We start from the raw sequence: 26,555 nt of genomic DNA on the forward strand, positions 1-26,555 counted from the left end.
GGCTTTGGAAGGATTAGGCTGCTTTGACTCCAAACTCTCCTCAGATCTGATTGCATAATGGCAAAGACAGAAAAATAAAGGCCTTCTTCTTAAGACTGAAGTGGACACAAAGAGAACGAACGCTTTGTGTAGTATCCCCCAGTTGGATCAGCAGAGGCCGAGGGACTGGGCTTTGTGTTAGGCAACAGTTACAGTAATGGCAACTTCACAGAGAATATTCAACTTTGGGTACAATAGAATGTAACCGATACAACCTTTTATAGTGTATATATTGTATATTAAAGAACGTGTAAAGATAAAGTAAATACAGAGATTGTACTCTTCACGCATTATATATGTCAGAAAATAGTGGTGGAGAACATGTGAAAAAAATCTGTTGGCCAGACTATCTCTGTCTTGTCTTCTTCGCCAGCCATCTTTACATAGTTGATCTGGCTTACCTGTCACAGCAGTGCCAGGACACAAATCATGATTATTTTGCACATCTCCACTATCCAGTTTTGGTATTTCTTAATCGCTCCCAGCAGTTTTATTGGAAAATGTAAAATTGTATGTTTTCACTTATCAGAAAGATCAGATAGGTTAGTTGCTATGTTTGGCACTATTTGTTAGCACTGTGATAAGTTTTGTCATGGTCACGGTTGTCCAGTGTCTGCCTGCAGAGATAGTGTATGTACAGTAGGTTGTCTGGGTGTCCGCTTTTTCCCATTGTGATAAACACAATATCTCAGGAACGTTAAAGTAGTGTTTTAACATTTGGTACAGTGATGTATTTGGATTCAAGGAGCAGAGTAAATCTTGGACTGTGAGCCCCTCACAGTGTTCTGTCAACAACACTTGATTATGGTCATTATTCAACCTCAAAATAAAATTGTGTGTGACTGTGTTGGAGGTTAAAGTTTTGACTAAATAAATAAGAAAAAGTTGACAGTTGCACAACTCTCCAGTCTAGGGTGTTGTATCAGCCTGGGACTTCATTTGGCACAAGTTTGCTCACTGAAAAGAACCATGGGATGGATGGACACACAAGATGAGGACAAAGGGACTTAAATGTCATTCTGGTTCTTTTGGGAGCACTGGCCTCTCCTCTCTTGTTGTAATGTTTCTTCTTAAAGAGAGTCCTCTTCACTATGAAAAGCACCAGACTTTTTTTGGTGAGTTGGATGGGGACTGGACATCAAAAATGCTTTCATATGGTTTTTCTTGGCAGTTGCTATGACGACACTTGTAACACCATGTGTAGGCAAAGAAAGTATCAACGTAATCATTGATTCAGAGTGGGGAGAAACTACCTATACCAACATATTTAACTATATTTTTAAACTAATACCAGAAAGGACAAAAATCAAATACTGCCTTATTACATTTGGGAAATAAGTGCATTTTTGCTCGTTTACACTGGAAAGTTCCACATCTCAATAAATCACAAAACATTTTTTTATGTGATGGGACTTAACAGATTCTTGACAGTTGAAGCCACAGTGAAGAATCGCATTGATACAGCTAATACCAGAAAAGTATCTGGTCGGAAACAAGACCAGTCTGTGGCTGAGGTATTTACCAGGATGCTGATAATAAGAGGATCTGACAGGAGTTGCTTTGGGGGAAAGTCTGTACAAACGATCAAGGCTTCAGGCAAAATGATGCGGTTGTGTCTTTGCAGTCTCTCCAGACCAAGCACGGCAAAAGTAAACCCATCAAAAGTTTCTCTTCACCTCCAGAACCTGATAGCTACAGCCAGCTCATCAGACACTCTCCTTGTTTGGCCCTCAGGATTTTCCCTTTGCAGTACTGCTGCTAATGACCATTAATGGCTTTTCCTGAGACAAAATTTCATCCAGAATGAAACACAATGCTCTCTGTGCATGAACTGTCTGGATGATGTATGATGCATGGTGTATGTTGTGGTTGATGTGTCTGTGCATTTGTGTTTGCTTTTTTAGTAGCATCTGAGCTAAATATAGCCGCTACCTCTGAACACCAGTAGCTACAGTTGAAGTTTGGCTGGTTAAAGTTTGCAATGCTGTGCACGTTTAATTATCTGTACACTTGGTATGTGAGAGATTTAAAACATAAACGCTTTAACACATCTTTGGGACTGCAGATACTGGTGCCTATCATCCAGCTTGGATTAGCTCCAGCTCTCCCATGACCCTCTAAGAATAAGTAGAATAAATAATAGATGGATGACTGGTAATTATTTTTGTATCAAAGCCTATATATAGGCTGATGATGACTATGAATCATTTTGAATGGCGTCATACCAATGAGTAATCCACCAACATGTTAACGGAGTTATTTCATTATGTCTGCTTCATTAGGATCCTGTTGACTCTCACAGTTCATCACTGTTTTGTGATCTGCACCAGATTAACTCAGCTCAAATGATGTCATCGCCTTCTACAGTATGTAGATCATTTACAAGGCCACAGCATGACTTTAATAGCTGTCCTTGAGCCTCCACTTACAGTAAAGGTGTGCTTTGTTGCCAAATCAATATATTAGCCGTTGGCTTTTACCTAATATGGAACCAGAATTTATTTAAATATAGTTACACAGTCATGCACAGCAACCGAAGCTTTTACTGAACTCAAGGTTTTCATTTTTTGTTCTTTTCCGGCCATTAGTGGTCGTAGCAGTTGAAGCCTGAGGGCACGTTTTCTGAAAATGTTTCATCATCGCTTTTTGGTAACGTCACTCGTGTGGCCAGAAGACATGGACCCCCAACGGTTCTGGAATGTCCACACACACTCTCACGCACACACACACACATACACGCACAGAGCCACAGAGCAGCACATGCTGTTTATCCACGTAGGCTTGAGGGGAACATGCTATTTCCGCTGTGGAGGGTCAGAGCTCAAAGTTCAGAGAACAAGGGGTCACACAGTTGCAACATATGGGCCACAGAACCTCAGAAAATAATGGCAGCACCTTCCATCATCGCATTTTGTAGTGTTTAGATTTGATCTAGGGGTTTTGCTTTTTTTCCTCTGCAATATTTCTTATTTTAACCTGCAAGTGACTGTGGTTACTTGATTTTCTTTTGTGGTTTTTCAAAGCAATTTGGGGGGAAAAAAAAAACACATTTCTTTTCTTTTGTGCTATGGGCTTTTGCTCCTCTCATATGAAGAGGATTTAGCTCCAGAACAAAATGCTCATTCCAGACTGTTTTGACATCGACCACTCTCCCCTGCTGTTGTGTAATTAGTAAAGGCTGTGGGGTCAGGACCGCAGACATTTTCCTCTGACTAATGTGCTCAGGATCACAGGGAGACGTATTTACCACCTGGGGAGTATGTAAAAACACGCCAACACGGACAGACATGGTGTAAGATATCCCACATACACAGGCGCTTTTCTTATCACATGAAGGAACGCCGGCACAGGTTATTTGTAGAGGGTTACATGTGGTCATTTCAGCCAAATGAAAACAGAAGCGGTCACAGCGGCGCGCGCAGAAGTAGCCTCAACATAAATAGTCTGCTTGCCGTGAAAAAAAAAAAAGTCTGACAAGTGTAAAGTGACAGATTGGATTTCCTGCGGCACAGACGGGGATGCCTTAGATCCACGGGATCTCTCGTTCATCATGTCATCTTGTGAAGTGAAGACATGGTTTTGTTAAAGTGGTGTGACAACAGCGTGGTTTTATTTGATGTGAGAGCGGCACTGAACACAACGCAGTCGCTGTTGTCGTCATCAGTGAAAAGAAAATTCAGAGCGGCGAGGGTGGGGGTACAAATATGGTGTAGTGGCATAATTATAGATAGGTAGATAGATAGATAGATGGATAGATAGATAGATAGATAGATAGATAGATAGATAGATAGATGGATATATAGATAGATAGATAGATCCCTTTATATTCTATAGAAATGAGACCAAGAGCTGCTCAGTTTCTCTTCATCTTTTTTATTACCCAGTTCTCTGTTTTCTCCATCTGCCTGCAGCAGGGTGGAGCTTTTTCCCCTTCTTTCTAGTTTGGAGCTCGTTTGTTACATCGCTGTTGCTGGACAAAGTAGCTCTTTCCATTACATGAGTGTTTTTGACACTGACGGGCTAAAGGGGCGGCATTGTTCGGCATGTGAGAATTGAAGCGGCTTGCTTCTACAAATGTTTTTATTTGCATTTGAATGCTTGTTAAGTCACAGTTGTTAGAGGATGGGTTTCTTGAGGACAGCAAAAAAAGAGTCAGTGAATGTGGGCTTGGAGAAACTGTGCATCAAGGAGGTGGGTGTGTGCATTAGAGCATAACCTAATGGGACTGATGTCATTCTGTCAAACATTATACTCGAGTTTTCAGTGGCTACTTACCCTCCCACCTCCGTCATACACTGCCGAACAGGCTGTTGTGATAGACCTCCCATATATGCACACACAGCAGGGGCAGCCTTTAGACTAGTGAGAGCCACCGAGCAGCCAGCAACGGCAACAGCAGCCTCTCTACGGCTCTGGCCAAACAGACAGCAAGCTATTCAGGAGAGGGAGGAGGAGGAGAAGAAGAAGGAGCGCTGGCCAAAAGCAACTCCCCCAACTCTTGCTGTAATCGTTCATATCCCTCCCCGGGGGGCCTCTTCTGCAGGGCTTTTCCCAGCTCACTTTGAGACTGTACAGTCGTCTGCTGCTCACAAAGGTAGGGGGACATCCTCCCGTGGAGGTGTTTCTGCTGTTTCCTCTGACTAACATTGAAGTGACTTGTTGAAGGGAGCTCTTTATGGGTAGCGGGGCCGCTATTCTCAGTCGTGGGAGTTACATTTACAGCGCAGGTGATTTTGAAGGTGCTAAAATAGGTGGACTTATTTATGTGATTATCAGGATGCACGGTCTCTAAGTTGATATTTGGTACATGAGCATTTTTATGAGCTGTATAAATGTGTAGTGATGACTGGATTGGGAGCTTCCCATCTCAGCAGCTGCATTTTCCGGCAAGACGACAGTGATGTTTGTGGAGAAATGGCATTAAAGACACAGTGCGTATAGTTGGGGTTGGTTTTGTTGTTGTAGTTGATGTATCATAATTTGTATGCTGTGTTTTTCATGTGAAAACGGCTTTGTCAAGCAATGGTATCAGACCCGACTGAGGGAACATTTGTGTGTATGCAGCAGCAGCGCAGAGGTGGGCGGAGGCGAGAAGTACTGAATGACTGGGTTTTATTAGCAGTAGAATTCACTTCTGAAACAATTCAAGGGCACTTTTGTGTTTTGTCATTTGTCAATATTCAAAAGTGACATAGGTTTAACAGCCAGAAAAGGCATTTTTGCCTACGGTATGTGCTGACTATGGTAGTCTTGACATATACCTTGATTTTTTTATATCCCAAGCTGACTAGACTACAGTTAATGCTGCATGAAATTCAACAGGTCAGAAGTTTCTCGCTCTCTCACTTGTGGTCCAGCAACGCACCAAAGTAAACCAAATAATGGATTTGTAAGAGTAAACATACACTGCGTTTTTCTGTGAGCAAGAGCCACCACATTGGTTCCTACAAGGAGCCTGGCAGCAGGGCAGCAGCCACAGTGCACCATTACCTTGGCAAGTTGCCTCGGGCCAGCCGAGGAGACCTTACAGCTATCCAGCTTGTTTACGCCCACCAAGCTCAATCACAGAGCCTTGTATTCACTGAAGCGGCGACAGAGATATCTATAAGTTACAGAGGCACAGACAGCTTCTTTGTGCAGCTCCTTTCCCAACTGTAGAATCCGATTTTGTTACTGGGACATGCCTCTGGATGGGTTATGTGGTTTCTTGGTTACTGTCATGGACTGGGGAAGACAAATTATCTGACAAGGTATTGTTTTTCCTCTTTTGCATTTTTAAACTATGTGTAACCACACAAACTGTTCCTAGACATCGTGGAGGATGTGGGAAAGCTGAGATTTTTCTTTCAGACATGATATTTTTCAATAACAGGAAAGGTATATTTTCATATCTGTGATGCTCCACCGATGTTTTTTTCTATAAGAGAGTGCAGTAAGAAGGAAACAGGCATATACGTGTGGGTGTTTATGTGTTTCAGCTCTTCAGTTTAACTCTCAGTATGTTGCGCTTTTGTTTTCTTTTGGGTTTTGGAGGCCAGGAAAAGACCAGGCCTTCCTCACTCAAGTGAGGCTGATTTTCCAGTGATGACTAAATTCTTCTGATTGGGGCTCCCTACTTCCTCTTCACCAGATGAGGGTGTGTTTGTGTGAATGTACATTATGTGCATTTGTAGCAGGTGAACACAGTCTGTATTGCACCTTTCCAAATGGGTGTGTCTGTAAGTCATCTGTGACGTCCATTCGTCCTCTGTTAGGCTCTTACTGCTCAGGTGGCACAAATAAATCCAATGTGCTTGAGAAAGTGCAAAGCAGGCTCCAGTGATTTCACTGTTTTTTCCACAGTGCATGCCACAGACCCTGCTCATTTCCTGAAACTGGCAGAATAGGTGGACATGAGCCAGTGTTTAATTTAACTACAGCTATTTTGGCCATGCCCAAACAATCTCCCAACACTCCTGCTTCTGCCTGCTCTCCGCTTTCTCCAAGATGCCTTGATAAATGATAAATACTGTGTGCTTAAAGGATGTTTATTTTTGTAGTTGCAAAGACCCGAGGCTCTGAAATGCACAGCTATTTCAGAATACCTGTTAACTTAAATATTTTGCTGATTACTGTGTTTAGTGAATGGTTTAATCGAATTTTAATTAGTCCTTCTTACTCTTGTTTGTTTTAGAAGTCATCCATACCCAAGGACCCCTAGACGGCAGCCTCTACGCCAAAGTTCGCAAAAAGGAGTCTGAGGGAACAGTCAAAGCAAATGGCCTTCCACCCACTGCTGTGGAACATGCCCTACCTGCAGTTGACCATGCATTATCAGTGAGCAGCGACTCAGGAAACTCTACTGCCTCCATCAAAACTGACCGAACTGATGAAGTTGCAGCAGCCCCTCAGGCATCCACAGTGAGCCAGACACACGTTCCAGTGGTTGAGGAATCGCCCACAGTCAACTGCCTCGTGCCACCTGCTCAGCCATCAATTAGTCCTCAAGAGAAGCAGGAGCTGGAGCAGCTTCTGAGTGGCTTGGAGGGGCCCATGCACCGACAGGGCTACCTGTCCACCCCGACATCTGCTGCCGGAGGGATGCTTCACCTGGTTCCTGCCCAGGTCCATGTCAATGGGCACACGAGCATTGACCGTGAAACAGACATTTTGGATGATGAGCTGCCTACCAGTCAAGAGGGCAACAGTGTGGACAGTCTGGGTACGTTCTCCTCCATAGATGGTAGGGCAACACCAGCTGATCTCTACTACCAGTCTGAGTCACTTATCAATGGTCAGGACCATGTGCCGTATCTGGAGCGCAGCGACCCTGAAAAGCCTCTGGAAACCGTCCAGCCTCAGGTTGGCAGATCTGACAAACCTGTCACTTTGACCCAAAGTGGTTCAGCCCACTCACCAGTTACTTACATGGCCACCCAGAATGGCAGTCTTTACCGCTCTCACTCGTTAGATGCGGAATCAAAATCTATGCCACAAGCTCCCGCCCGCACCACCAGTAGCAGGGATGCTGTCCAGCGTGGTCTTAATGTTTGGCAGCAGTTCGGTGTACCAGAGGAGCCAGTAACTGAAGGAATAACGTTTAGTTCACCTTCCTCTATAGCAGTGATGCCCAGCCACCACAGTCTCCCACAGTTCCCTCATCGCCACAGCGCCTCCCAGCAAGAGATTGAGCAATCAATTGAAACCCTTAATCTCCTCATGTTGGACCTGGAACCAGGCTGTTCACTGGTGCCCAAGTCTCAAAGTGCTCCACTGCAGGAAAACAGTGTTGTAGTAACCACACAGCCGTCCTTTTCGCAGAGCCAATCCAGGCCTTCCTACCAGGGCAATGTCGCCCCACATGCCCACTTTTCAGGTCCCACTTCCAGCCATTTGTCAACAGCTCAAATGTCACAAGGCAAATTATGTAGACCAGAACCTGCAGCTGTTTTGGGTTACAATTCTGAAACCACTGGATATAATCCACCCTCACAAGCATCACCTACTGTAGCTGACCACGTCCAAGTCCAGGTGAATCCCATCAACACCTACCCACCAAGCACACTGTCCTACTCTGCAGAGGTCTTTGAGCCCGCGAGAAGCCCCAGTGCTCCCTCAGTATCATCGCCACGAGACACTGAGCCTAATGAAGTCTTCAATGTTGAAGGTCTGGTGGCTCAAAGAGTTGCTGGTAAGAACTTGTTTTACATTAGCACCTTGTTATTTGATTGCACTTATTTCTATCGTCTTCTTGGGGCAAAGTAACCTAAATGCATTATTTCCACAAATTCCTGACCTGCAACACACCCAACAAAGTGATACTCGTGGTAGTAAGTACAGTAGTTGTGGCGCTGCCTGTGTACATGTTGGATTTATACATGTTTGTGTCAGCGTTTTCTGAAAATCCTCAGCAACTTTCTACTATCTTTGTCTTTGGTTAAATTTTCTTTCACATAATGACATGGAGAAATAAAGTAGCAGAGCACTCACACGTACAAGACGGAGGCTTTTACTGAAACACTGCTCACTGCCTTTGACTGAGGCTACATCACATGTTACCAAACTGCATCTGTTGCTTCACTTTGCAAGAAAAAAAAACTACATTTTTAAAGCAACAGTGAAAACTTCAACATTTCAGATATCATATCATGCAAATATTCCAGCACAAGTACAGTTAAATCATGTTTTTGAGTTTATACTCAACAGTCCACTGTCCAAACAGAGCTCTTGGACAAGGCCATGGTATTAGAATACTCAAGATTATGGGAATTCCAACACCCAGCATCGCATTTGAAAAACAGACAAAAACAACTCTTGCTCAGTAGTCATACCTATCAGATACTGCTCTGATAACATCTGGAAGCCACTGTCACCAAAATGATGAGGCCAGCACCACCCACATGCATACATGTGAGTGCTCTATTGATCTATTGCTTATGTTTATGACATCCATCACCATACCCATTTTAGTTGTTATTTGTTAGCCTGATCTCCCACAAGGCTTTGCATCTGTAGCCACCCCTTCAGCACCAAAACACTAATATAGTTAGTAAATCATTTCCATAAACCTTTTTTATCCAGCCAACATCGTGTCATGTGGCAGAAACACGCAGGACAGAATGAGTGCCAAAGATGATTGTTAATGGCATCAGCCATGCACTGTACACACATTTTTCTCTTGATAAAACTCTGCTCTGTCCTTATCTCATTTCCTGATGTCACCTCATTCATCCCCATCAACAGGGTTCAAACAGGAAGCATTTGAGCAGTCGAGCAGGTTGACTGTACCTAGATAAGCACAGCAGACATCCTGCAGAGCAGCGACATGTAGAGCAAAGTCAACATACATGTAGCGCAACACCAGAGAGAGGTTTTCTACAAAGTCAACACAACTTTAGTGCTTTTTCCCCCGCTTTACACAATAGTAAGTGCTAGTTTAACACCATTAGAAGGCGATATAGGAAATGTAAGATATTTGTGTGCAGTAAATGGGTCATAAATAATATGTCATGGGAACAGAGAGTAAAGATAAAACTGTCTTGCTTGTCTTTTATCAAGTGGGATTAAAAGGTTGACATGGACATCCCTAGTCAGAGGTTCATGTCCAGGGTTCTGACAAGAATGTAATCTTTTATAGAAATGGAAAATCTGAGTTTCCTTCTTGTTCCCCTTTTATGTCACAGGCCGGACTTCATCCTCTGTCCACTTGTTTTCCAAGTCCTTGTAGTTTTATACATTATCTTCATCCCTTTCTTTCTCTTTCCTACCATTCATTTTTTTTTTTACCCAGAATACTCGGCCCGTGCGCAGAGTGTCATCCCCAGCATGACCTCTTCTCAGTCTGACCACCGCTGTTCCCACTCCCTCCTGGGTTTGTTCTCCCATCCTGTGTGAAGGAACACATAAAAGACACGTTCCTTCATATCTGCTTTGCCCTTGAGTGCAGTGTCTCTTGGTTGGGATTTGATGATTTGTATTGCTTCCAGTAATGTTGACGATGTCCAATCTCTCTCATGTTTTACTTCCTCTGACTTCCTTTTCTCTCTCTATCATTATCATCGCACTAACCATCCAACGATTTCTTTTGACATGCTTTACCTCACCCATCATTGCTGCTTGTTTTGAGTCGCTGTTCTCTACCTCAAGGAAATTACCCTAACTGTGGTGTAGAAAAGAAGAAAAAAGAAAAAACCTCAATTGGATAATGTTAAAGTTTCACAAGAATGAGACAGGGGAAGCACAAAGGAGGCTCTGTCCCCTGCCAAGAGAGTGCATGTCACAAGATCCGTTTTGCCAAAGTTGGGGGAACAATAGCGAGGCCAGGATACACTGGCCTCATTCAGGGGCACTTTTTTTTTTCAATCGCTCTAGTTTGAAGATTTACAAAACCAGATAAAGGACACTAAATCTACAAGGGGACACCACAGCTCTAGTTGGAAACATCTCTGAGACCGTTATGTGTCCACTGGGAGAGCGCCACCACAATGCAGACAGGATAGTTGTGTGGCAGCGACCAGTCTGTCCTCGGTGCCGCAGGCGGCAATATCTTATTTTAGTGGTGCAACATTTGGCATCAAAGGATAATGTCATTTTTCATATGTGGGCTGCAGCCAATGTTTGTTTTTCTATTTTCTTTGTTAATCAATTATTTTTCGCCCATCAAATATACTGTACTGTATGTGTGCGTGTGTGTGTGAAATGTTTGTTATTGTTTCACAAACCTCAAATTGATGTCTTTTTTTTGCCCACAAACCAAAGATACGCTGTTTATTTTCAGAGCCGAGCAAAGAAACCAGAAATATTCACATATAACAAATCAAATAGCTCACACACACCTGTCAAAATAGTTGGTGATTTATTTCATTTACGTAATGATTAATTATAACTTATTGATTCATTTGTGCAGCCACAATCCCGATGAAATATTTTTGTTTAGCTAGAAACAGTTAGAATGAGGAATGCAATACACAATATTTTCTGAAATAAAAAGTTCTCTGCTATTATATTATTGTTTTATTCTTATTCATTACAATATGTCCTGGTTTCTTTGCTCTTCTATGACACTAAACTGAATATCTTTGGATTGTGGCCAGACCAAGACATTTAAGGATGTCTGATTTTGAGATTTGGGGAACATTGATAATCATAAGTTTATCCCTATTGGCTTAAATTTAATGGACTAACGATTTATAAACTATTTGATTATTATTATTAAATATTAAATAATAGATGCTAAGAACGTCTCACCTTAGAAAACCTTGGTTCTTCACATGTGCATATACTCTCTCTGTTTGTAAAGAAAAAAAAAAAAGAGCAGAAGCAACGTGTGGATCATCTATCAGATTTATGTTTTTTGTAGACATCTTTGATCCACTTGATTACTGGATTTTAAATAGCAGGGAAATAGAAGAGAGAGAGAGAGAGAGAATGTCCCAGGAATCTCCAGCCATCCCTGCAGCTGGAAACCATTAGCTGTCGCTAGGGCAACAGTGCAGTGTTTGACAGTGCGCTGCTGTTGAGCGGTGCATCGTGGGTACATCTGGTTCTTGGTTTCCAGGCTTTGTGCGATGGTGGGTGTGCTTCTGTTTGGGGGTGTTGACTACATGCTTTTCAGAGCTGCCACTTCCAAGATTTTTTTGTTTGTTTTACCAGCACCCAACAAACACCAAGCCAGTGCTATGTGAGGTTGAACAGAAGTCACGCATCCCGACAGAAAGAGCTTGATTGCCATGTTCATTGTCACCGTCTATTGTGTACAAATTGATTTATTGACCATGACCAGATTATAATAGAAACACGTCCGTTTTGAAGATTCCACTGGCTTGACACTGTCTCTTTCTTTTATACGTATATGAAGTTGGCAGCTCACTCAAGTTCACATTTTCACAGCTGCTCCCTGACTGTTTTTTTCTCCCTGGCTTCAAAGTGTTGTGAATCAATGGGACATTATTATTATTTTCACAGTTTCCACAACAGTCAGGCCTGTAGGGTGTGCCTGCGTTGTTTTTCCTCCCCATGTATGGACACGTCTGTCAGCATCAGCCTGACAAAAGCCTTCTGTCTTAGTTTTAATGTAACTATGAGCTTGTCTTTGTTTTTTCAGATTTTTGTATGAGATCAGTCAGTCCCTCCTTATTTGGATGACGTGAAAGAGAACATTGAGTTAAGACACATCCAGCTGTGTCACCTAAGGGATTTGAAACATCACTGAGAAAACTTGATATTTCAGAGGTTTTTGTGTGGAAGAATGTGGATGTATGAGGTACTAACTCATATGTGCTTTTCCATGATAAAGTTCTAGCACTGCTCGGCCTTTAAGTGAGCTGAGCCGATACTAAAACGTGCAGACAGCCGGACACTGATTGGTCAGAGAGTGCCATCACTGGAAGAGTCAGGAGCGTGATGTCCGACACAAGAATCTAACCGAACAATGGCAAAAAGACTTGAAAATCCCAAACACAAGCAAAGTAAATGTTCTAAAATCTCAATTCAATTGGGTGAAAAATCTTTTTAATTAACTGATTCTAATGGAGAGCATTTCTGTCTTATGCTGGTTCAAGGCACAGGAGGCCGGCAGAGTGCATGCATTCTGTAGCTCAGGCAGCATTGATGATGAGTCAGTACCTCACGATGATTTGAGCCATCCCTCGGAGGGTAAACTGCCTCAGCAAACTACCTCAGAATTTATGGTTCTCTTAGATTCCCGCTGTCATTTTCTCAGACTCATTATTCTTTCCCCCGTTTCTCATCTTAACCTTTATTTAAAAAAGCAGCACAGCTACTGATCCTCTGCGTTGGCTTATCTGCCTTCGACTGCATAGCGACCTTGAACTTGTCAGCCAGTACTGTTGCATATTATCTTAAAACTGAACTCAAATCCTGTTTGTTTTATGCCCCCTGTGCTCACTCACTTCAGACCAGATTAACTGAAATGAGCTTAGCGGCTGCTTTGAGGTTCAGCCAGAACTGGCCACATTGACGCATTAGATAGCAAACATTCAATCTTCTGAAACATTGTTGCTTATTAGATGGAGCTGACGCGAGAGGGAATGGATATTATTTTGTATTTCAGGGGTATTTTCTTTCTATTTTGAAACTTTTGGGGTTTTTTTTTTGGTAACATTATCTGCGGTGTGGGTTTATAAATTAATAAAAGAGATAATGTAGGTTTTTTTGAAGTGTTGTATGACGTCCTGCCTGAGACACAGAGGTTCACACTCACTGCCAGAATGGACACAAGGAAAAACAGTTTTGAAGCATTAAACAAAAGAGCTCACCCTATAGACACTGCATTTACATCTTCCAAGTCTTAGTGAAATTGCACTGTGTAAACTGTTCACACTCCCACACCAAAGACCATAGAGAAAACCAGCATTTTAAGCTTGCAGGGATGCGGGGAGCCACTGGTCTACTGCTGCCTCGTGTGGTAAATTTGTGTTGCTTAGGTTAAAGCGGTATTAAATATTTCAAACACAACACTCACAAAATAACACATCTGAGTTCACTGATGGAGGCAGCAGTGGATCAACAACTCCAGTCTGCCTTGAGGTAAAATTGCAGATTTTCTCAATGGACTTTGGTGCAGGGAGTTTAGAAAGTAACACAATTAGAAAATTCCTGTCTAATGGCAAGTTATCATATCATTAAGATCACATACACTTTCAGACTTTACCAGGTGAGCCTTTTGTTAACTGGCTAAAATCTGCTTCCCCTCGTGTCCCTGCTGGCAACCACACTCAGTAAGCCTCCATGTCTCTGTGCAAGTGTGCGTGCACAGCATAGTAAGTGTGCGTCGGTACCTCACGCAACCACAAAAAAAACCCTAGTATCCCTTTAATATATGAATAATGACTTGTTTAAATCTAATGACTGTGATTGACATGATTGCTTTCAGTTGGAAATCCTCTGTAATTAATCTCGCATGGGTGCATGTATGCAATATTTGAAGTCTGAGGAAACACAGCCTCCCGCGGATGTTTTGCAGTGTTTGATTGCGGCCTGTGCGGTGAGCGTTCACTATGCCTGATAACTATTAACATCTGATAGCAGCGGTGGGGAAAAAGCAGCATCGTGTAACAGCACAGTGGCTGGTCAATGCAGATATTTCACCGTTCACTCATACGTCCTCTCAGGTGTTCAGGCCCGCACGCTGTCCTTAGACGAGCCCGGGACTCTGCCTCGCCATCCCGTCAACAGCGACGACCAGTTTCACAACAGTCCTGACGATGGTCCCTCTCCTGACGCCCCGGTCCGTTCCCCTGTTCGATGCATTTCCCCAGAGTTCGTCAATGCCATTGCCATGAACCCCGGAGGACGGCCTAAAGAGGTAGAAAACATATATTATTGAACATAATCCATATGTGGATGTATTCTGTTTTTTTTTATTCTCATTCTTTCCCTCCACAGAGAAATATGCACAGCTACCGAGAGGCCTTTGAAGAAATGGACGGAGGTCCCGTTAGTCCTACACCCACATTTGGTGGTGAGGTGTTTCCCCAAACCCCTGCCTTCCCCATCTCACCGCAAACCCCTTACTTCAACCTGTGTAAGTTCCCCCTCCGGCTGACAGAGGGCACTGTGGACCTCAGACCTACTTAACTATTTAAGATGATTCACTGTATGCCCTTATGAGGATTCTGCTGGACAACAGAAAGTTATTCTTATCCTTGCATCAATATGCAGTGCAGCATTTTATCCACATCCTTTACAACAACACACTGGATCCCTTTTTGTTTACCTGGTAGAGAGCTAACCTAAAATGTAGTATTAATTCAGTACTTAACAATCATCAGCTTATTTCTGTTCTTCTATTATTTAAGTTTACCAAAAAAGTTATGCTACTGAGAGAACATAGTGTAGGTTAAAGTTTTGTTTTTCCTCACAGTAATGTCTCTCTTTATGTATTCCATTAGGTACCACATGTTCTGAGTAGTGAATTACATCATTCCTCATTTTCATTCAGATTGTAAATGTGCTGCATATGCAGCGTCCAATGTACGTGTGGGAAGCTGCAGCATTCTGGCCTCGTGTTGGCTCATCCACATGCCTGAGTGGCCACGTCTCATGAAAGACTGAATGTGCCCTTTTTCTCTCACAAGAAGGTCTGCAGCCATCAGCAGATGCAGAATCAGACAAAAGAGGAAGGGAAAAGTAGCCAAGTCAGTCCGGTCTAGTCAAGCCATCTGTCCGATAGTGTCTCTTTTTAGAGGAACGGAATCAATAATCTCCGTGAAAAAAAAAAGATAAATGAAAGCTGCTGTCGGCGGGAGAAGTTGACTGTTGAGCCTCATCCCCAGGACCTTAACACACTAATGTTTTCAGATCTGTCACCTGAGCTCTTTACACCAAATTAGCATGGATAGACAAACTAGTTTCACATGGGATTTCATTCCCCAAATCTTTCTATTTCATTTTGGGGTTTTTTAAAGTTTCTTTGCAGCATAGGCAGTTGTTTTCAATGCTGGAATAGTGACATTTTCCCATTCGTATTAGCTATTTTACATCTCATTAACAGCCACGTTCAAATCTTCAATTCTTTTCAGATGATTCACATTCATATTGCAAGTATCAAAGACGGAGATAGTTGATATATGATGTATTATTACTTATCCCACATGGAAATTCTGAAACAGACGCTATTGCCGATCATTTGTGGATGTAGAGGATGTTATCCTCCTTCATTCTTGGTAAATGTTGCCGCACTTAGTCAATAAACTTTTTTTGAGTCTACACTACACATGAAATAATTAAAAAAAAAGATCATAAAATGTGAGTCACATTACAGCCTGGTAATCTGAAGGTATCTTAAGAACACTCTAAACTGCCTTGTGATTGATTTCTTCAGATTTTGCCAAGGTTGTGAGACGAGTAATGGATTTATGAATCAATAACTTCAAAAATATCCTGCCTCCCCCCGTTTTAAGACAAAACACCGAACACACACAAAAAGATTAAATATACCACTTTATCTCCACCGCTCCTCATCGCTCAGTCTCACCCCCTCACTGAAACTAAGCTCATGTGTTAGGTAACGTGTTGTTTCCCCAAGTCTGCCAGTTACATCATCCAGTCCTCTTGTCTGTCTCTCGGCGGGCACACCCATAGAAATGTCATCATGAAACAACACTCGCTGTATTGTTAACATTAGCTCTGCAGCGTACCATCTCTCCTTCCTTCCTTCTCCTCCTTCCGCAGTAGGAACATTGCGTTAGTCGTGACACCAAGCTGTCCCTTTTCTTGACCGTTGAATCTTGTCGGAGTAACTTAGCAACAACGTTAAACTTTTTAATGGTTAAATGCACGAAACACCACGTCGGTGTAGATAAATCCCATTCCTCAAGTTTCCACTTAGCCTGGCCCCTCCCACCCACACACACACACACACACACACACACATCAGTGATTAAATTTGGTGCATCCAGGTTGCAAGCACAAAGAATTGATTTGGATTCTTTGGTAAGTGGAGGATGCACGTCTCTGTTCGGGAGTTCCACTGTTCCACGACGTCAGCCATGTTGGTCCCACCCCATCCCCTGTCCCTTCTCTCTCTGCTGGAGTGAAACTTTACCCATCACTTGCCAAAGTCATGCACCTGCTTTGGCATGTGAGCGCACATGAGAGCAGCACTGGCAACAAAGAAGACACAGAACATCTGATGATGATTAAAACAAACTTCCAACAAGCACAAACAAACATAATCGGCTTTCAGACATGTAATGAAGTCCATAAATGTTCCCCGAAATTGTCAGCGGAGGCTGTCTGTGAGAATGTAAGTGCACACGAATGTAGCTCTGGGCATTTTCTGGAACATACTCTCCAGAGAAAATGTTAGAACACAGCAGGGAAATCTCCCACCTCCTGCATGCTCAGCCCAGGCGCCGCACTTTACCTAAATGTTTTCCGCTGTCGCGAGCGTGTGCGACCCAGACAATCTCCTGCTGCGCTCTTCATTCCGTTCAAAAACCCAGACCCGATTTTCGGGATAAAATTTGCTAAGCTCATGTCAGAAAACCTAAAGCTTTACACACACGTTATCCACAGATACATACACATGCTGCTGCTGCTGCTCCATGTTGCTGTTTACATCATCTGTTGTTTGGGTTCCTGTTGCTGCCGTGTGTCACCACAACCAACACCCTGCCTGCCCTCACCCAGCAGTGTGAATTACCAAGCCGTTTATGCCACAGCTTTTAATAATTACACTCGTAAAACCTTTGTTATCTCACAAGCCTCCGTTTGTTGTTTTTTTATTAGTGTGTGAGGGGAAAAAGGGAGCAGTCGGACACCGTAAAGGATAGAATGTACCTCACGTATCAAGTAGGGTAAAGCATCTTGATCTTATGATCTTATCAATGTTGATATTATTAAAAGAGACTACGGTGTTCTACTCCTCGTTTTTCCCTCTGAAGACTGAATACTTTCATGTCCAGTGAGCATTGCTGAGGAAGAACTCATAAATACATATGAAAAGCAAATGCCATTTTACTTTAATATTGTCACAGTGGCCATGACTGGCATCGTGCATGTTTTGTCCCTCCATCAGAGCATGTGGCATGGGAACACCTCTATGAACATTGATGATGATCTTGACGGCTGTGTACCTGTGTGTCAGCACATCATTTGGCGAGATTGCCTTCAAAAAAGTATAGAATCCCATATGGAAATAAATTAAAGTTTTATTTTGTTAACATGTAAATATTAAATTATATATGTATATAAAAAAAAAAACAACAGGTAACACTTGTCAAGATGTCTGTGATATATGAGGCCGTGTGCTGACAACTGTCCATTTGTCTTCAGGTCGCTCCCCTCCTGGTCTGGCCAAGACTCCGCTGTCAGCCCTGGGTCTGAAACCCCACAACCCAGCAGAAATCCTCCTGAATCAAACCGGCACAGGTTGGTTGCAACACTCTTTGTTCAGATGCTATTACAACATTTAAAACACACAGTACAAGCAGAGTTTAATTAGTTTAATCTACAGAATTGTGGATTAAATGCCCCTCAAAGGTCCAGGTTTGTAAACACCAATTGAATATACAGCCCGCAAGTATGGTTGTGTAAGTGTATAGTCATTTTTTTCTACCATAAAAGACACAAAACAAAACAGATGTAGCACAGAAAATATCTCCTGCTCTTCCCTTGTTCCTTTACATTCTTCTGTTTCTCTGGATTATTTCCAATGATGCTCCACAGATGATGAGAGCAGAGAGAGTGAGGAAGGTAAGAGCGCTGTGAAAAAGCCTCAAAGTCGTCATCAGCATTTAGGTTCCTCATCTCCTCCACCCCTCTCCACTCGTCCACCCACATGTCATGTGTTTCTAAGCCTTAGTTGTTTTTCATTCTCATTCACTGTCTGGAAGAGTCACAAACACTCTCATGTCGATATGGTAGACACCTTAGTTTTACCCTAGTTTTCTTCCCTGTCGCCCTTAATGACCATGACGAGACACCCCCACCATGCAAGGAAACCATTGATTGAAAATAATAATAAAACAGGCTTTTGTAATTGTGGTTAATAGAGAAGCACTTTCCTGTCACATACAGCACCGAGAAGCTATGTGGAGTCCGTGGCGAGGTCGGCGACAGCAGGTGGAGAGCAGCCCTCGTCACCTCAGAGCCTTAGTCCACTCGCAGAGACTACAAGCCAGGAGAGGAGTCCGAGTCCCTCCTGCCACACACTGAACCCACCATTGTCCAGCAGCAGTCCCATCCAGAGCTCACAGGGGTGAGTTAAATGTGGTGCAATTACTGTATGTCCAAAAGTAAATTCTAAAAGAAAGTACTTCAAAGATTAGAGGAACAGATGTGATGAGATATTTTAGGAAAGAGTATGATATGTCCACTGTTCTCTATGATAATGGAGGCCCTTAGTTTATGGTCCTGTTATTTTTGGTAGTCAAGTTCTGAAAAGTTTGAGAAACCCTTCCATATAAAGCTCTGGGATTTCAGTGATTTCAAGTGCAAATAGACTAACGTTTTTAATTAGTAAACTCATGCAACCAATGAAACAGTTTGATGTCATTCCTTGAAAAGAAATCTTCAAAACATGACTCCACAAATGACTAACAGATGGTTAATAAACTTTTCCATTTCCCTTCCAGTGACCATCCTCTACCAGAGAGCAGCGTTAGCACTCCGTCCCAACCCACTACTGATTCAGGCTTCCGCTCGCATGCTACAGAGAGTGCCTACCCCACTCCAACCCCCTCATATCAAGCTGTACACACTCCCACCTCTTCCTACCTGGATTCCAGCTCCCCAGCCTCTTCCTACCTTGGCACTACTACTCCTACACTGTCCTACCTTGGTCCCAACACCCTACTGGGGAGCTATGTGTCCTCAGATCCGAGCCCTCCCACCTCAGACGCCTCCCAGACCACACACAGCCAAGGAGGTCCCCATGCACTGCAACGGATCAACATCCTTGGTTCCACTCACAGTCCCGCCTTCCAGCAGTGCTCCACTGCTAATCAGAATGGTTCTGTCATGGGTCAGAAAACATCACCAGCTAATGGTTATGATGTGGGCATGCCAAGTCTCCTGTCAGGTGGCAGTCCCATCCTCGGCCGGCATGTGTCTCATGGAGCTCAAAATAGCCCAGTCTTCAGCAGACAGGCCTCTTTGGGTCAGGGGCCTCATCAAAGCCCTGTCCTCAGCAGACAGCCGTCCTTGGGCCAGCCCCTGCAGGGCAGCCCCGTACTCAGCCGGCAGCCATCCGTCGCACACCCCCAGGGAAGTCCGGTTTTGGGCCGACACCCGTCTGTGACACAGGTGTCCCAGAGAAGCCCCAGTTTGGACCGTCACCCCATGCACAGCGGGTACACCACGCCAGACGAGCGTCACGGGAACCTTTCCAGACAGAGCAGCTCCTCGGGCTACCAGGGACCGCCCACTCCCTCCTTCCCGATCTCACCTGCAGGCTACCAGGATGGCGGGATGATGGGGATGGGTGTAGGCTTCAGGCAGGGCAGCCCGGCCTCTGGCTTTCAGCCACAGCTTCCAGAGAAGAGGCGCATGTCGAGCGGTGACAGACCAAATGGAGGTCTGTCGTATGGCACGGTGAACGGGAAGATAATGACCCCACCGAGCGGAGGCAACACACTGGGCTACTTTCACACCCTCTCTGACTTCTCCAGGTTCAATATGCCCGGTAAGGACTCAACCTATGTTCTCTAGTGTTTTTCTTTAAAGGGATTTACCGGTGTGGGTGTGTACGAAATCTCTAGGAATTGGTCTTGAGGATTGGCAACCACTACAACGCGACCCAACTATGACTTTGGGTGTTGACTGGGTCTGTAGAGGTTCTGCCAGCTGCCTTTTCTTTCCCCCTCCATGTGTTGAAGGAGTGGGCTTTGGTTGTGCAGCACCATCCTCCTGCTCAGGCACTGTCAACTCCCTTTAGAGGGTTTTCTCTTTTTATTCGCAGTGATGTGATAGTGAGTTTGACTCACTGTGGTGGGCATGACACGATGACATAGCCATGGTCTTGCAGTAACTGTAACTGCGCCGCGAAATATAATTGCTGTTAAATCCAGACACTGATTGGAGAAACATGATGAAAGTTGGCAGCCTTTTCCATGGGTTTGTGGTGGACAATTACTTTTTTTTCTGTGAAGCACAATCCATAATGCAGGACAAGATACAGATTACAGGTAATTGCAGGAAATCTTGGTAATTGCAAGAAGTTGTTGGTGCCTCACAGATTTTCCAAGTGTGTATACAGTTATACAGTTATGTCCTTGAGGACATTGGTACCATTTGATTTTGAATTTCATATACAGATCGAGATCATCTTTAAAATGTGTTTGTCATGTCAAATATCAAGTGTACGGTTAGTTTTTAAGATGCTGATGCATGATGTACTAACTAGATGTAAACACCAGTTATATTTCACATTAACTGAGTATTTTAAAGAATATACGTAGGGTTTATAAGAACCTGAAGACCATTGTATTCTTATTTAACCCGGAAAATGTCCAATTGAGATTAAAAACCTCATATAATTTAAGTTTTCTTACACAAAGAGAAAGTTAGAGGGATTCATTCATCGCAACTGTGCAACCACAAAATATTATCCTTATCCTAAATCCTACACACTTGAACTGTCTAAACTGGTAATTTATCAAGGCATATGTACAGTCTATACATTTCTGTGATGTTGTTTTTCTTGTTTTCGTCGTAGACGGAAGTCCTGAGAGCAGACTGAACGTCAAGTTTGTCCAAGACACGTCCAAGTTCTGGTACAAGCCAGACATTTCCAGAGAGCAAGGTAAGGAAGCACAGAGCATGACTGACCATGTAAAATTAAATTACCTCCAAATGTTTTACAGCAGAGGCTTCACTTAAAGTGTTTCATTAGGTCTTTGTCCAAATGGGTAATGTTTTTATGACTCAATATAGGCTACTGCCACGGCGGAGGCATTATGGTTTATGGTTGTCCTTCCTTCTTTCCTTCGGGGTACAGTGTGTAAAATATAGGTGAAATTATTAATTTGGCAGAAATTGAAGATCCAATAATTAGTTTAATGACTTTATTTGAATGAATTATAGTTTTTCCTTACCCCATATTCATATCAGCAGCAGTGTCAGCTCTACAGCGGACAAACGACACATCTTTTGAGTTTTTAAACCTCTTTCTTGTGCAAGACACCGTGTAACAGGAGAAATAGCTGTAGTCCAGCAGAATACCAACAGTTTAAACATGTAGGGGATTATTTTGTTTCGTTCTTTTTCATTTTAGTGTTTTCTTTACCCTGCGATGTAACTAAAATGTGACTGAATCTTAATCCTTTAGTTGAATTTGACCTCATGAGTGCATATTCAGCACACACACACACACATGCAGTGATGAATATGTATGCAGATGCAAATGCACACTTAGCGGTTTATGTATTTTGGTTTGTGAAGTCAGCGGCTATTGGTCGCCTCATCTCCACTCGCTCATGGCTCCGTACTCGATTATAGCATGCTAAACATAAGCACAGGCCCCACTGCGATGACATCACACACACACAGGCAGAGTTTATACTTAGTCCCAAGCCACAGCATATGTAGAGCATTAGGGAACATCTGCATGTGTTGCTCATCTCATCCATCTTCCTTCCTTAAACTGTCACATGTGGACAGACTGAGGCATTGAACTAAACAGTGAAGTAATGGATCTGAGGCACTTCTCCTCGGAACAATGGCGTGTCTGAGACTGAGTGTAATGCTAGAAGTTGTAGCTTTAATGAAATACAGGCTGGCAGCGACTTCATCAAACAAAGGATAATTTCACCTCACACTTTGTTTTTGGTTTTTTTGTTGTCTTTAATTTATCTTCCACTTCCGCTGTGATGTTTTTTAACATGCCGACTCTCTCCGAGTGGAACATACGAGATCCGTCCGTCTAATGTGCCTAATTGCTGAGACACTTAGATTTGCACTAATTTGGTGGAGCTAATTACCACCGCCGCTAGCGTGGCTACACAAGGTAACCGAATGCTGCCTGTGTTACAGCGATTAGCCTGCTGAGAGAGAAGGAGCCCGGAGCCTTCATAATTCGGGACAGTCACTCGTTCAGAGGGGCCTACGGCCTGGCTATGAAGGTGGCCTCCCCCCCACCCACTGTGCACCAGAACAAGAAAGGTAGTGTGCGAAACACGTACATAAATGTATTAATTTTGTGTGTTTAATCAAGAAAGTACTTAACGGATGCTTTAATATGAATGCACATTGTTTTAAAGTGGATTTCTGCGTGTTACTCACACTGTTTTTCTACAGGAGACAATGCCAACGAGCTGGTGAGGCACTTCCTGATCGAGAGCAGCTCCAAAGGAGTGAAGCTGAAGGGTTGTCCCAACGAGCCTTACTTTGGTAAGAAGAAGAAAAACAAACAACTCCACCCCTCCCTTACATTTGACATGTTTACTGACAGCTTAGTAATGTCATAATAAGTTTGTGGGGAAACGTCAAAACATGAGCTCTCCTCTCCGTGTCTGCCTGTGTGTGTGTGTGATGTCTGATCCTGTAATGATAGCATTGACTGAAGTGATCTAACTCTTCTAATTACACTGGAATGATGTTCACGTGCGCGCGTGCTCTGTACATATGCTTCCTCACATTCAAACTGAGGCGTGCCGACTTTTGTAAACTTGTGTCTCGTCTCGCCTCGCGTTTCCTTTCCCTGCTGTTCTCAGGTCAGGAATCATACGGCAGAATTTCTGTCGTCTTTTGTCACAGACGTCAATGTGAGCTGTGAACGAGAGGAAGGGGCGGATCTTTACGTGTCTATCTGTCTGTTTCTCCAGGTTGTCTCTCTGCATTGGTTTATCAACATGCTATCACGCCACTGGCGTTGCCGTGCAAACTGCTCATCCCTGCCACAGGTCTGTGCGTCCAAGCAAAGAAAACATCAGATTTTCAATTTTATTATTGAAAGTCGTACGATGACAGAGGCCATAAAATGCAGAGTTAATTTTAAAGAAGTCTTTTTATTACGACAGATTGTTCCGACTTTTTCAGAACTCCTACCATGTTTCTGACACTGTAGAATTTGTATTTATTTAAATTTGGTGCGTTTTTGACACTGAAGGACACTATAGTTGTCCTTCAGTGCAGATTTTCCAACTGTTTCAATTCAAATCAACTTTGTGAAAACCCATGATTGTGTATCATATAAAGTACATTACCAACACAGGACTAACAGTCTTCAGTGAACATAAACAATATGTACTCTTGTCCATGTGAAAGTAATAAATAATACTATACAATCGCCTGTGGGCGAAAGTAATAGTGTTAAATGCATATATCAGCCATTAAACACTTGCAGCCAGTCCTCACGCATCATCAAGACAGCACATTATTTAGTGTAAACATTGCACATTGATTGATCTGTGACTCTGTGAATGTGGCTTAAATTAAACTGCAAACGTTCCCTCCCCTTCATTTTCCTCAGATCTCATAGAGGAAGCTCCAGTGGTCGCACCAACCAATCCTGTGGCTGAGCAGCTGAAGCAAGGAGCAGGTAAAACATGGACTCCTGTCCTCTCATTATTATTATTATTATTATTATTCTTTTGTTGTTTATTTCCATACCACTCTCAGTTTATGAAATTCAAATCACAGCCAACACAGCCTGACGATTGATTACACACCGTGTGATGAAAACACACAGCTAACATGTCCTGAATCGTCTTATTCACTTCTCCTATCACCGTGACATCCTTGTTATCCCAGTGCAGAGGGCCCCTGCTGATTCCCATGGTAAACCCTGTGCACTTTTATTTGGATGCTTCACATCAGGAATGTGCATCCCATGCCTGTCTGTCTGTCTGTCTGTCTGTCTGTCTGTGTGTGTATGCTTTTACCTGCTAAAAGCAAGATAAAAAAGAAGAAGAAGAATGGCCCCTTTAACAGTAGCACCCAGCGAGTCAGTCTGTAACAAGCAGAATGTTTTATGTGGAATGATTTGGATGGAGCTTTGTTTCCGGGAAGCATGCTCTCTAATGAGACACCACGTTTGCATGAACAGGTCATTGGCAGACGTCACCATTAACATTTTACAGGTTTCTATTATTATTATTATTATTATTTATTTTTGTTTTTCCTGAAATGTCTGCGCTCTCTTCCCAGCGTGCAACGTGCTCTACATCAACTCGGTGGAGATGGAGTCGCTGACGGGCCCCCAGGCCGTCGCCAAGGCCATTTCCGAGACACTGGCCGCTGCTTCTTCGCCCACAGCCACCGTCGTGCACTTCAAGGTGTCTTCGCAAGGCATCACGCTGACCGACAACCAGAGGAAGTGAGTGTGGATGCTGTGTGTGCGTCCAGGGCAAAGTTGTGTACGCCAGTAATGGCATCATCTCCGTCACCATGGTCTCCAAACCTTGTTGGGGCGCTATGTTGTGCACCTCTGAATATTAATAATATTTATTAATACTAATTTATATTATTAATATTGGTAACTATGGATGCCTCCTAGGCAGTTAGCTGTATCCACAGCTAACTGCAGATGTAACAATATGTTTCCCGTAAACACATCGTTTCAGAACGCTGCTACACCAAAAATTTAAAACAATTACTTGATGAATCGAATATTATTCGATTTCTAAACTAACATACTCAGAACTAAAGAACTAAAAGAAGTTTTCAGGTTTTTTCAGGCTTCTTAAATGTGAATTTTTCCATTTAATATCTCCATTTTAACAAAGAAATCATTCAAACTGAGTCATTTTTTTAACATTTTCTGGACCCAACGATTAATGAAAATAATCAATTTATAATTTATACAACCAGAGAAATAGAGAGAATGAACCAGGTGAACGGAAAGAAAAAGAAAAGTCATCACTATGCAAACTTGGTGTCTTTAATGTAGCTTATTTGATTTTTGAGAAGGTTATAGTGTTTTTCTATTTCAACGTTACCAACGTAACTTCCTGTTTATCAAGTTCTAGTTTCTTTACTGCTGACACACACACACACACACTCTTGTGCTGAAGTCGGCGCCATTGGTGTCTCGCGCGAGTAAAAACAAGGCTTCACAGACGTAGCTCAGCTGATGTCTGAGCGAGTACCGACACGAGTCACGACGCGCACACACAATCGGAGGCAATAAATAAATGCTAACACAGGATTAAAGGATGAGCACATCTGTCAACAACTCAAATCCGACGTTTGTTTTGCGTCGCAGACGAGGATGAGTTATACCTGCTCTTGTCGGCCATGTTTCAGTGACGTTTCAGTCGACTCTTACCAACCTTTCCACGTCTCTCTCAAGCGTAAACCATCTCATTTTCGGTGTTTCCATTCACGTGTTTGAAATGATGAGCATAATTCGGGCCTGATGGAAACACACCTATTGATGTGACTTGTGTTTTTTTTTCTGCTCCAGGCTTTTCTTCAGACGCCACTACCCCAGCAACACTGTCACGTTCTGTGATATCGACCCTCAGGACAGAAAGTGAGTACAGAAACGTGAACGTTTGCAGTCCCTGTGCAACATTGACTCTATTCAAATATTAATAGTATTTTATCAAATCTTTTCAGGTGGAAGAAGACGGACGGAGGTGCAGCTAAGTAAGTAAACCATGTGTTAAAGTCTATATGTAAGACTAGGAAGTATGAAGACAAATGAAGACAATTTCCTTTTCGTCCCCAGAATCTTTAGAACCACCTCACCCTCAACCAATTTAAAATGCGAATGGTTATTAGTGTCATGTTTATTTAAAGAAATAAAAGGCAGCAAAAACAAAGAATTCCACACGAGGTCATGGTCAATCCCATCTGATTTTTAACACTTTGTTTAACAGTTTGTTTTGACCGGACAGTTACAAAACGACGGCGGGCGTTCACAACTCCCATTTTGCAATGAACACAACAAAGATAGTGTGTCATTCACCTCCATGTCGCATTTTGTTCTCTTAGACAAATACTGTTGAATGGAATTGTAACACAGTGTTTGAGTGACAACTAATTGGTGGCGTTAGAAGGGGGCGGGACACCTCTGAGTTTGATTGGATAAAAATGTCAGCAGGTTTATGTCCGATTATTGAATCCTT

At 43.0% G+C, this 26,555-nt stretch overlaps 1 protein-coding gene across 5 annotated transcripts in view; it reads left to right on the forward strand.

The window, feature by feature from the left end:
* Nucleotides 1–26,555, forward strand: part of tns1b (tensin 1b) — a 167,359-nt gene that overhangs the window by 140,306 nt on the left and 498 nt on the right. For all 5 annotated transcript variants that reach the window (XM_044013784.1, XM_044013801.1, XM_044013793.1 and 2 more), the window contains 16 exons: nt 6,713–8,209; nt 14,151–14,344; nt 14,425–14,563; nt 17,818–17,913; nt 18,211–18,237; nt 18,562–18,742; nt 19,119–20,167; nt 21,200–21,286; nt 22,516–22,644; nt 22,780–22,872; nt 23,307–23,384; nt 23,954–24,022; nt 24,235–24,261; nt 24,631–24,799; nt 25,889–25,957; nt 26,044–26,073. In XM_044013784.1, coding sequence (XP_043869719.1) covers nt 6,713–8,209; nt 14,151–14,344; nt 14,425–14,563; nt 17,818–17,913; nt 18,211–18,237; nt 18,562–18,742; nt 19,119–20,167; nt 21,200–21,286; nt 22,516–22,644; nt 22,780–22,872; nt 23,307–23,384; nt 23,954–24,022; nt 24,235–24,261; nt 24,631–24,799; nt 25,889–25,957; nt 26,044–26,073 — 3,934 coding nt within the window. The remainder of the gene's footprint in view (nt 1–6,712; nt 8,210–14,150; nt 14,345–14,424; nt 14,564–17,817; nt 17,914–18,210; nt 18,238–18,561; nt 18,743–19,118; nt 20,168–21,199; nt 21,287–22,515; nt 22,645–22,779; nt 22,873–23,306; nt 23,385–23,953; nt 24,023–24,234; nt 24,262–24,630; nt 24,800–25,888; nt 25,958–26,043; nt 26,074–26,555) is intronic.

The sequence above is a fragment of the Solea senegalensis genome, linkage group LG2 (assembly GCF_019176455.1).
Source record: "Solea senegalensis isolate Sse05_10M linkage group LG2, IFAPA_SoseM_1, whole genome shotgun sequence".
Classification (NCBI taxonomy): domain Eukaryota; kingdom Metazoa; phylum Chordata; class Actinopteri; order Pleuronectiformes; family Soleidae; genus Solea; species Solea senegalensis.